This window comes from Haemaphysalis longicornis, unplaced genomic scaffold, assembly GCF_048455015.1.
Source record: "Haemaphysalis longicornis isolate Haplotype H1 unplaced genomic scaffold, Haemaphysalis longicornis Haplotype H1 scaffold_5, whole genome shotgun sequence".
Lineage (NCBI taxonomy): Eukaryota > Metazoa > Arthropoda > Arachnida > Ixodida > Ixodidae > Haemaphysalis > Haemaphysalis longicornis.
Genome location: NW_027526385.1, coordinates 10,075,828 through 10,088,546, shown reverse-complemented (window position 1 = coordinate 10,088,546; position 12,719 = coordinate 10,075,828). Strand labels below are relative to the sequence as shown.

The window sequence follows — 12,719 nt, the reverse complement described above, 5'->3', positions numbered from 1 at the left end:
ATCTGTGCGACTAAATCCTATGCGGTGACATTTATAGGTAGAGCGACCGATATGAAGCCTTCTGCCCATTTAACGTGCCGATGAAAAGCGCTATTTTAGCAGTGTCTTAAAATTCGGAATCAGAATGGAAAGCAAAATTAAGCAGCCTCAAGTGCGCGCGAAAGTATGATGTCAAAGAACTCACTTTCACTGAAATCCATAAGTCCTGTGCGAGCTTGTTTAACTGTTGCTCATCATTAAGGACGTGATTACTACTACAATGTGGAGTAGGAAAATGGTAAGACGAGGCAGCCTAAGGAGTTCCACAATAAGGTGATTGCTTGCATTTCACCCCGCCACCATTATCCTCATTTTCCTCTCTTAATATTGGTGCATGTCTCGGAAGTGTTAGATTAGGCCTTCGGAGATTCATCTGCTTAACCCATGCTTGAAATTCATGACTCACTCTCTTTCGAGGAGGACCGGCATTTTTATACTGCATTCTCACCTTAGCTTGAAGGGTTCCGGAGGTGTCGAACAAGAAGGCATATCTCAGAGCATTGTCATACGTCTTCCCTACCTCTTTGTGTTTTACGTCAAGGTTTTTCTGAAAATCATTGCTGGCATTGCAGATCTGTCGAATAATTTGAGAAAAGACAGGTCACAGAGAATTAACATTGCTTGCGTTTCGTGTGAGTCGTTGGCGTGGAAGAAAAAAAAGATGCCGCAACACGCGGGTAATTTATACCACAAAATATTTCCTACACTGTTATGATTAGGTGTACCAATGTTAAGCCGCGTACTTAGCTTACTGCACGCCCAGCAGGAAGTATTCACCTGTCGCGGCCGGTACCAGGGGATACAATTATGTCAGCGAAAAGGGGAATAAGATGCAGCCCGTGCTTGTTCTTGATACTCGTGTGATAACTGTCCCCGGTGCGTAACACAGTTTTCCCCATCACACAGTTCACTAACCATATTGTGCTGCAGGCATTACTTTGAATGTTCAGTGAGGAGGGCAGTCTTTCTTTGGCTTCTTCAACACGAAACGTTTTACCTTTCGTTCTACTTGCATTGCACTCGACTCAGCCCTGAATGAATCAGAAAGGACACTGGACGCCAAGTATTTATACGCATACTAATTAAAACTACTTATAAAATTTCTGGCGTTAGACATACTTGCCCACTGTATTTGGCGCAAAGAAAACTGCAGGCGCATTTAACGCAAAATGTATGTGCAGAAGAAAGGCTACCCGCGTTCTTTTATAAACCGTACACTTAATATCGGTGCTCTTTAGGCATTTATAGTTCATACCACAAGCTGCGTGCAGCACTGTGGAAGCTACATTGTTATCAACAATTCGTTCAATGAGGGTGCCCAACTGACCATGAATATGGCCCTGAAAGGACATTGTCCTCTCCCCTGTCTTTACGTGGAACCGCAAGGCCCTGGGGCCTTTTGTCGCTTCTTTAACGGTGAGTTAGGCGCCCTGAGTGGGCGGTCTGTTGACAACAATGTAGCCTCCACAGTGCTGCACACAGCTTGTGGTATGAACTACAGTTCCGCCGTGGAGTGTTCGCACAAAACTGCCATCATCGGGGAAGTGGAGAGGGTAAACATTGAGGCCAAGAAGTGTCATGGAATGTGCCGAGGAGACGAAAGGAGCCTACTAGCAGGGGTTTAGAGTGCGCCTCTCAAGAAAACAATGTCGTGAGAGAGGTTCCTGGAATTGAACCTGGGATCTTTCTCACGTGAAACCGGCAATTTAACCACTGGCCCGTTCCCAAAGGCACGAGGGGTATGGGCTTAGCAGCGGCTGATAACATGTGCAGCAATTTGAAAAAAAGTTGTGTTGGCACGCAGTGCGCAATATCTACACGGAAGGAATACCACGAACGAATTCTCGCAGGAATTAGATACAAATGGGTTAATATTGAAGCGAGAGAAAAAAATAAATCTGAAGGAAGAAAAGAAATAATCGTAGCAACAAATGTAGGGGCCCATAAGCAGCACAAACTGTTCCATCTTGCCTTTTGAGACCGCCTCTTCATCAGACGCCAGTGCAAATGCACATACAAGTTTGGGACGTTTGAAATAATTACAAATAGAACAAATAGAGATGACAGAAACCCCAAGAATGAGCACAACAGAAAACGTTAAATGCCGCAGCCGCATGAATAAGAAAGAGATGAACGAGCTTAAAAACCTGTTACTGTCGGCGGAATCTAACCTGGGTACCTTGAGTTGCGAAACCAGCTTTTGTGCAATTCGGTTCCTGCCGTGACCTCTTGGGTGCTGTTGTTCTTGAGAGCTCACATGCGTTCGCGCCTGAAAAGCGGAGTGCAGGCGCGGAGTTTGCGCGACAGACGCCGATTTTGTGAAGCTGGTGACAGCCGTTTCTAGAGCGTGCCAACGTGGTAACGTTTGGGAGATATGTGAAAGCATTCGGGCTTTTTAAAATGATCCGCGGCCCCTTGTCTTGAAAAAATGTCAGCGGCAATTAGGGATATTCATGTGAAGTGCAACAGACGCGTCTCCAACGAACAGAGGGGGCCGCCAGCTGTACTGTTTCTTCAGCATTGCATCACTAGTGAAACCTGCGCCATTTTTTACGATAGCGGAATAAAAATTCAACATGCCGCAGAAACTTGCCATGAAAGCAAACACAACAAACAAGGCTTGAGTTCTCATTCTTCCTGCAATAACAGGTAAATAAAAGTTGCGCGCTCTCCCAAAATATGCCACAAGAGGGACCGAAAGAAATTGGAATTGCATTAAGAAAATCACCCTGGAATCGATCGGGTAAGCAGCGAGTAGGGAGGACTACTGCACGACGAATGGGAATGTAGAATTCAGAAAGAGGATCGTGGAAGGAGCTCCAAGAGACTAGGGTTATGCGGAGATTTTTTATGATGATAATGGCGTTCCGATTATGGAAACGTGCCTAGGCGTGTAATGTTTTCTTTGAGACAAGCTAAATAGAAGCGCTTTACGTTGTGTCTCAACGGGCGAAAAAGCGTAGACGGTGACTGGCGCATAAAAAACTGTTTCTGATGCAAAGAATACGCGAAAACATATTCGAGTTCATATTCCCGCTAACCTTGTTCTTTGATTTGTTTAGTCATTATTTGTGCCTATAAAGCGTTCTAGCATTTCTGTACTTGTGTTGTGTTTTTCTCATGTGAGTTAAGAAAAGTGCTCGTTTCTTTCCAAATTTCTATACAACCCTGGTAGTCTTGTTATGAAGAAGTATGGGTGTTGCTTTTCGGTCACTATCCTAGACTGTTCTTGGTCAATCGTATTGTTCTGGATTTTAGTCGATGTTACTACAAACGAAAGCACAACAAATAATTGCGTCTAAGGCAAACGTTGCAGCATCCGGTTGGCCGGCAATAAACGGCGAACGTCCCTCTGCTGACTGCTTCTTCAACAGTTGCGTTTTAAAAGTTCCTTGTGAAAGGCAACATTGCTAATAACTTTTGCTTCCACAAGAACATTGCTTCGTTCTTCACTTCGAGACACTGCGGGACTTAAACCAGGCTTTCCAGAGTAGGAGCCCAAGGCGTACACCAACGCGCTACTTTTGCTCGTCGGAAGCCGTAACGAAATGGGAAACCGGTGTTTCCTGCGTTACGGGTCAGCATGACGGCCTGCAATGAGAACACTTCACCGGACCAGAACAATGATTTTGGAGAATCATCGGGGAGTGTTACCAGTATAGTGTTAGAAATCATTTACCCAAAAGACGAAAAGGACCATGTAGTGAAAACCCAGTCGGTGTCATCAGCTCTAAGTAATGAAGAAACGAAAGCGAAGAAAAAAATTTATGCAGATTGCACTTGTGTTGCAAGGCTGGAGAAACACAGGAGCTGGGGGTTGACCTAAGTTGTATAGGTTCCGCTAAGTTTTCCTACGCTTTGCGAAATTTTGTTAGGTGTTGGTATGGTTTTGCCGGGATGGCGAAATTGTTTAGTAGTAAGGCCGAATGTGTTTTTCGAGGCGGTTTCAGTAGGTCCCCTACACTGACCGAGAATCCTAGGAGGGAAGAAGCTGGACCGACGCCAAGCTTAGATTTTTCTCTACGCTTGCACAACTAGCTCTAGCTCGACCAGTTTTCCTGTTGAATATTTGTAGCCCAAGAAAGGCTATGACCTTTAAAATTGCATAGTATGGCCGCCAAACGCAGCGTCACTTCTGCTCACGCTTGAACAAGCGCGAATGCCGGACTCACTGTTTTAATACCCTACCTGCGATGGTGCACTGTCTTTCCTCTTGTTTTTTTTGTTGCCATCGAACCAAGCTCACGTTTAAACATGTCCTGTGTTAAAACAGGTGCGAATACGATGCGACGCAACACAGTTTGTCAAAGGTATAAAGATGTTTTCCTTTAAACAGCACGCAAGAAGACAAATATCCAGATGAATTTCTGTGGCACCACCAACCGATTGTCCCCTCCGCTCGGAGTACTGCGGGAAATGTGGGATCTGGAAACAAAACCATAAACGCACAAGTGTTGTACTTTTATTTCCAAGGAAACTCTAGTGGAGTGCAGTTTTTAGGTTCCGTGTTCGAAGTACTTCTGGGCCACGAGGAACGCCGTTTTGGTGTTATCCCGGACATTTAGACGACTAGGCAGGTGTGAATGTGTCGAAAATGTGGAATTGTAGGACTCAGTTTTTCTCCTCCACCAGAAAAATTTCGGCCGACACATGATCGAAACCTAGTCCCACTGCTCCTCTGTATAATGCCTAGCTCGTGTCTACAATCAGAACCTTAGCCACTGAATCATCGCTGCGTATCTGTGAGAGTGGAGCACATCAAATCTGGGACTGTACTTGGAATTAAGGATGCGAATTTGGAAGCCCAAAAATTGTTACAGACTTACTGGCTATGTGCGACACCGTACTGGACAACGCTTCGTAAAAACAATTTCGTGCTAGGTTCGCACGATACGCTTTATATGACACAGCTACCGTCTAAAGAAGTTATGAATAGGAAATTCTACGCGTCTGGGCGGAACGCGTGTTCAGAAGTTAAAGCTTCGCTATAACAGTTTGTCTTGGCGCCAGCAGGCGTGTTTAGGCCTCTCCCACTAACTGCATATCCCTGGCCCGTCAAGACAAAAACTAGAGTATTACTGCTGACTGAAATTGGCACCGTATCCTCACAAAGCACAAGCCTAGTTCCTTTAAAGCCATGTTGGGGCCAGGGAAATGAGGCCTTTAACCTTCAGTGATCACAGGCCCAGGTGGAATACACTCAATAACACGCAAATAATAACCTTTGCCTTTTCTGTGGGCACGGTCATCGCTACAGGTTAAATTTTGTTTGGCTAGAGAAATACTTTTGACCACTCGGATGAATTTTTTTGAAGATAAACAATCTGGTCGCCACCTACCTTGATTGGGCTTGCGTCAGGGAACACAGGGTTGTCGGAAAGCTTACAGTTCGCGTGTAAAAAGTAATGTGCAAGTATGACCTTGTCTACCGGCCTGTACCAGCGACCTTTCATGCTGACGGAGAGCGCCACAGGTCCACTGATGATTCCTGTCATATCCTCAATGCAGTTCATAGATTCAAGCTGCAGGTTGGACAAGACAAAAAAAACCATAAACATTTAGTGGCGTAAACAATTTTGCAGCGCAGTTAAGAAATTAATTTGTGTTTTCTTATCTAACGGCAACAAGTTGACACGCTTGGAACGTATAAAAATGTCATAAAGTAACTTCTGAATGTTTTAGTCCAGTGGTGCGTAGCCTGGCAGCCTCTACACACGCTCCAGCTAACTCATTGCAAGGGCCATACTTCTGCGTGCTGCCAGTCGTGATCAATGTGCCATAGACAGCTGAAATTCTAATTACAGGTCTGTAGCGTCAGCCTCACGTAAAACCTTTGGAATCCCCGCTACCTTATCCCTTGGTTAGCTTGAGTGTAATGGAAGAGTGTGGCCTTTTTGGTACATAGCTGGCACATGCATTTGTTGGCATCAAAATTATACATTCCTATTCTCGACAGATTGCATCATCAGACACTTGTGATCAGCCGAATTACCTACCCCACCAACTTCTTTCATTTAAGCACCCCACCAAGGTAAGCCACAAATGCACTAATTAGAAAGGCATAAAAAGCATCCTTACGAATACCTCCAAGTACATCTAACGCTTGACTCGACAAGCTGGGCATATACAACGTTAGCTAGGAATTAGGAGAAGCACAATTAAACAATCAAACACTTCGCCTGGGCAAAGCTCAGACAGGTCGAGATATAATAAAAGAAATCAGAATATCCCCCTCTAGTAAAAATATCTGAGAGAGAGAATTCCACAAGGAATAAGCGACAGTCTATTCGTGAAACCACTGCCGGAGCGTATGCGCCCCGCACATCCCGAATACAAAAGAGAACTTGGAATACAAGAACTACAAAACCATACCGGTCACGTAAAAACACCTTCTTCATGAATTCGCGCGAATACCGACACGAAATAGCATTCTCCATTGTTGTAACGAGAACCACGGACGAACCATCATTGCACGAAATAACCATCCATACGAAAATGCCGACCGATGTGGTAGAGGCAGCAACAGCCGTATCCCTTGCACGACCTACTAACCCCCCACTCCAATTGTTTCACGGTCCCAAACTGCGATCAAAAATTGTGCCCAGAGCAACATTTCATTCCTGGAACACAAAATGCTTCAGAAGAATTCCTTCATCAGCCTTATTGACCTGCTCTAGACACTGACCTACACGGTGCCCGATGGGAACAAAACAGCACACTCGCAGGATCGAGATATTACTCCGCGAGCTGTAATTCCGCCCGACCCGTCCCACGGGGCAAGGTTAGCCAGAAACAGTGCCCTTTACTATACCAATATGACACATTACCCCCTATCAATCCAAAAGATAGCAACCCCACTCTCGGGTCTCGAAACAGCCAGAACGCAAGAGTGGAGCCTAATACAAACTAGCACATACCCGATTTCAAACCCGCCATGTTACCGTTCAAGTGCGCCCCGATGTTATTCTTCATGCGCATGACTTTTCTCCCTTGTATGTGTTTTATTATTGATTGCGTAAATTCCCTCATATGTAATGCCCTTCGGGGCCTTTTGGGCATGTAAATAAATACATATTAAATAAATAAATAAATAAATAAAACAACAAACTCCCTGTGCCTAATCCACCCAGCACAAGCCTCATATTCGAACTGCACATTCTGCACAGCGCGAGCCACCCTACCCTGCATAATGTGGGCAAAATACACATCCTCGAATCACAAGAGCTAAACAGAGGAGAGAACCAATGGCAGCTCACGACAGGGAGGCACAGACGACCCTCGCTGCAAGCGCCGGCTTGCTGGTCGCTTTGAGGGTAACAACGGCCACCTCACATTCAAGAGAATATCAGTTTATTAAAGTTTATTAAACTGAATTTCTCTCTGAAGTGAGGTGCCTCTCTATTTACTCTCTTATTACCTCGTCTGGCACGCATATTAAAGGATGAAAATGAGTCGCCTTGTTTGTTATTCAGAATACAGTGTGCCACTGTAAGGGTCAAACCTGACGGCCCAACACACCCTGCTATAGATCGATCGATCAATCAATGAATCATTCAGCCAGGCACAATCAATCAATCAATCAATCAAATCAATCAATCAGTTAACCAATCAATCAATCAATTATTGCATTAATCAATGGAATCAATAAGGTATAAAACAGTCCCTTCCAGTTTCTTTTCAATTTAATACAATTACATAAAACAGCATCGAACACTAGAGCTGCTTTTATGTCAGATCATGCAGTCTTCTGTAGCGACGGTTTCACGGTAATATTGTGAAAGCGATATAATGACGACGTGGGAGTCTACTCACCATGGTGGGAGCGTAAGGACCTATAGTTGGCGTTGGGCTATCTACCCAGGTCGGTGCCATCAGACGACAGTTGGTTAGTTTGCGGTCATCGAAGCTGAGGTGCCCTAAGACAACCACCGCGTCAGGTTTGTAAATCGCGCTGAAATAAATGCACGAAATTTCCTCATATAATGCAGACATAAGGAATGTCAGGTAAAACGTCCGTTGATTTCTTTATTTTGCGAACTTTCTGATACAAGAGCAATGTGCACGAGCTAACTAGACGCATCATCACGCAGTGTGTATGAGGGACTTGAGTTCCAGTAACGATGCAGTTCAGCCGAGGAAGAATTTTAACATATGATGAGCGCTTATGATTCACCACTGTATGCAACAAACTATTCCTTTGTTATTTACTTAAGTAATTCATAGAAAACCCCACCATTCATAGAATCATCCATATCGTTGAACATTAGGCGAAGGAACCAAATTAGGACTTTCTCGGTGCCGTGCGTCGTCGCCCATGCTAATGTGGAACGAAGCTCTGGGCTCACGTGATGGTGTAGCAAGGCGCGTCTAGAACTTTCAATGGGCGACCCCAATTACGTTTTTCCTTCCTTCTTCTAGTACACTCACCCCGCTTACCCTAACCGCCTCCACTACACTGCTGCTGCCATCTCAACATCTCCAAGGCTGTTTTACCTCCTTCCTGTTACATACTGAGCACGCCGCTATTACCATTTCCCGCCGAAAACCCCTTTCCCTCCGCCCTGCGCCTACACTCTCTAGGCACTTCTCAGAACACAGCTCTGCGCTGCTGTTTCTCTCTCAAAAACAAGCCGCTTAGTGGGCCGCTCTCCGTGGAGATCGCGACCTGCGGCAGCCGTTCGTGTGGCTCCTTGACCTGGGAACTTCGTCCCGAGCAACGTCAGGGCCCGTGTACCCTCCAGCAATGCAAGGCAAAGCGGCGGAAGGCCACAAAACTGACCACGCGGTTCCCGTTCGCGCCGCGAGCCGGCGGCACCTGTCTGTTCAGTCGGTAGGACCGACCTGCCTTCTTCCTCAGAGCATCTAGGTCGACCATGGCCAGCGAATTTGCCGCCGCTGCCGTAGTCTCCCAGGTGAGGGTAAATACCCAACTGAATGTGGTTGCAGCCGACACCGAGACGGACGAGTGCCTTGCAGGCCTTCTGGCCACTAAGGGGGGCTAGCATTGCTATTCGCGGCGGACGCTCCGCCAGTCGAGGCACCAGACGCGGCCTCGTTTTTGGCGCGGACCCTGAACTCACCGTTAAGGAGATATAGACCAACATAAATTGGAGTAGTAGGGGGCGGAAGGCTAAAGCTGATGTGCTGTTCGCATTTACTGCCGCTTCCCCCTACTCTTGTGGCTGTGTACAAGTTGCTGCTGTCTCTGCGTGGATGTCGTCCGCAGCCCACGCAGTGTGCACGCTGTGGTCGCCTAGACCACCTGACAGCCTGCAGCAGGGAAGAACAGAGGTGTGCTAGCTGCCGTGGAGGCCACACCAAACAGCAGTGCCCTGCCTCTATCGCACGATGCAACAACTGCAGTGCCCCCACCAAGTCCCGAACCCCCGCAGCCCCCGCTGGCAGCATGAACCCATGGTGGCCACAGCTATGGCATGCGCACAGCATCCAGTGACCCGAGCTGAGGTCACAGCGTCGGTCCTAACCTAGCAGCGACCTAGCTACGTGGAGATGGCCAGGCGACACGGCAGCCAGCACCAGGAGAGGAGCCAGCGGCAGCAGCCTTCTGCGGTCCAAGGACGCCAGAAGCAGCAGCCTGCGGCTACCTAGGGACGCCAACAGCAGCCACGCTAGCCATTTAGGCGCCCACCTGCCCAAACGTGGGCAAAACGCCAGTGTTGGAGCAGCTTCCCATGGGCGGACGGCCACCAGCTGGTCAAGACCAGCTGGTGCCCTTTGTGCTGGCTTTGGTGCACAGCCTGGTGGATCGCCTGCCTGCTGAAGACTTGGCACGCCTGGCGGACACTGCCGCCATGGCACACCTGTATGCCCTCTCCCCAAACATGGCAAACCGACTCTGCAGGAGAGGCCAGCGGCCATGCGTGGTGCAGTGGAACTGCAACCACTTGGGGCCGTGCCATGCGGAACTGGGAGAGTGGTTTCTGGGGGAGAACTACAAGGAGACCAACGTCTGTCGGAGCTGTCTGTGCCTGCCGTGGTACGTGTGACACTCCAGCGCAACCAGCTGCACTCTGCGCTCCTGCCCCAGCCGTCCATGTCAAGACACCAGCCACCAACCAAGCAAGTCCAAGCCAGTTGTATGAGGGCTGTGCTGAACAGTGCTCCAGTAGACCTGGCCTCGGTCGTGGATGGCCAAATGGAATGCGCCGCCGTTACTTTGCTCATCGGATAAACGGACACCACTCTGGCCAGCGTCTACGTCTGCCAAACGCGGCCCTCGTATGCCACAGCAGTGGGACGGCTGCGGGCCCACCTGGGCCCGGACGTAGTCGTGCGGAGAGATTATAATGCGCTCAACCAAGCCTGGAGCAGCCCCCGCACTACCTGTAGGGGACTAGAGCTGCTGGATGCTACCACAGCCTGCGGCCTGTTAATGGCCAACACAGGCAGCCCCCCTTAACTCGTCCTAGTCTTTCGGGAACGGTTCAGCTGTCCTACGTTGTCCCACGTTACGTTTCAGGTGTCCAACGTAACACTGGTGTCCCAGCAGTGTGCTCACACCTGGAAACCCGCCACGAGCATCTGGAGCTCGGACCACTAATCTATCCTGGTCACCCCAAGGAGCCACCGCCGGTGAGCAGACACGCGGGTCTACGCCCTCACCAACTGAACAATTAACCCAAGAGAATGTGTCTGGAGGACCCAGAGCCTCACCTCCTGGCAGCTGTCATGCAGAGCGCCCACAAGGTCACGGTACGGGAGGAGGTACCCCTCTGCATGGCACTACCGGACCTGGAGCTCTTAAACTCTAACCAAGGTGCAATCAGCTGCAACCGTGGGCCATCCAGAGCAGGCGTCTGGAAGAAGAGATATTGCATATTACGTGAATCCTCCATGGACTCACGTAGGGCTCCAGCCGAAGCCACGCGTCTTCTGGGCCGCGTTACATCCTGCCATCACCAACCAGTGCCCTCTGATGGCCTCTGCCATTTCCTTGGACATCACGGAGGAGGCCTTGACAGAGCGGCTAGCCGACCTGTTCAACCCAGCTTTAGCTGTCACTGCGGCCCAGCTGCACGCGCTGGCACCGCCCCCAGGACTAGCAAGTGCGGTGCATTTGCGGTGGCCATTTGCCGTAATGACATCCCGCTGCGGGAGCTGCGGACAGCTCTAAATGCATGCGCGAAGCAGCGGAGCGGACCTGGTATTCCCGGGGTGACGTACCAGATGCTCCGGAACCTGGACGTCACCCAGTTCTACCCGCTTCTGCCACCGGTTGACCCAGGCAGCACAGGACTGTTCGGCCTAAAACAGGCCGGTGTACTTTGGCCGGTGATTTTCTGTCCGGCCGTTTTCCGGCAGCCATGTTCGGCCCATGTCCAAATGTGGGCCTTTTGGCCGTATACGGCCGTACTCCCATGGCTGTCCAACGGCCAGTGTCCGTCGGCCAGTCGACCGGCTTACGGTCATACGGCCAGATTCTAGCCGTAGGGCTCCGGCCATTCGAAAGCCACCCGTGTACGGCCGAAGTACGGTCGCCGGAGGACAGCCGAGATGCGGTCGCCGGACTCCAGCCGGACTAAAACTACCGGAAATACGGCCGTGCTACGGGCATTAGAGTTCAGCCACAGTACGTTAACTGCAGTTAACGTACTGTGGCTGAACTCCAATGCAGTACTGAGGCCGGTCACTGCATGTCGCGAAGGCAGATGATTCATTCGCGCTGTGCAGAAGCAGCACAAACCCAGCATTTTGGGTCCAATGCAGCCACATCAAAGTGAGCTCGCGCGCAACCACCAGCCGTCAAGCTTTCAGCGCAGCCTTGCTTAATTACCAGCCTCAGTTGACAGCAAAATTTATTTATTAAACAGTGCTCACAAATTGTCGTTCCTTTAATTGCTGTGCCTCTTTTACTGCTGAACACAGAAAATATTCAGTTCTTTGTAGAGCTTGAATAGATGTATTGTCCAGGTCCTGATATCCTCTGTGGTGCGGCTTACCTGTAATAAACGGGGAAAGAGGAGGGGGGGGGGGGGCGGCGGAGGGCGCATACTTTAGTGGGTTGAATTTCAGACAGATAAATTGCGCCGCTTTTAGCCAATTTATGTTAGGGCAATATTCCGGAACACTTTCATGCTATGACTACATCGACTATTTTTATAACAGTTGCTTGACCAATTTTGATGTATATAAAACCGGCGTGAATGCCTTTACGAAGCGTTTTGGTTCTCAACAAAAGACTCAGGAGCATTTAATATAACTCCTTCACAAAAACGTATCTCCAGTTTGTTCCCATTTTTCTTGCAAAGACATTTTCTACTCGATCAACTTTTCTGATGATCTTGCGCAGGGCTAATCCTAAGAAGGAGCGAACAGGTACTTTCATTTTCAATCTATTTTAATGTTGTTTTCATGAGTATACGTCCACACCACTTAATAGTCCAAAAGAACTTAATTTTCTTCTAATGTCATACTACGTTCAAAAAATTCTAGACGAGTTGCGAATGACGCCCTGCTTCAGGTGGCTGCAGTTGTATCCCTCTGTGTTCACGCAAGGAAAGGCGTAAAATTAGAGTTGCATAATTTGTTTCAAACCAATAACATACCAATGGTAGCATGCATACAGGAAACCTTGCATACTGCAACGAATAGGGCAATAAATATTTTATTGGTCAAGGTTGAATCCGTAGGGTTCTCAACCCGTCGGAGGCAAACTTGCG

The 12,719-nt window shown here is 48.5% G+C and overlaps 1 protein-coding gene across 1 annotated transcript in view; it reads right to left on the bottom strand.

Annotated features, from left to right (window-relative positions):
• Positions 1 to 12,719, bottom strand: part of LOC144139038 (uncharacterized) — a 57,804-nt gene that overhangs the window by 3,572 nt on the left and 41,513 nt on the right. Inside the window, exons 5-7 of the mRNA XM_077671527.1 lie at positions 7,852 to 7,990; positions 5,379 to 5,561; positions 488 to 613 (exon numbers count right to left, since the gene is read on the bottom strand). Of these exons, the coding sequence (XP_077527653.1) occupies positions 488 to 613; positions 5,379 to 5,561; positions 7,852 to 7,911 (369 nt within the window). The 5' untranslated portion in view covers positions 7,912 to 7,990. The remainder of the gene's footprint in view (positions 1 to 487; positions 614 to 5,378; positions 5,562 to 7,851; positions 7,991 to 12,719) is intronic.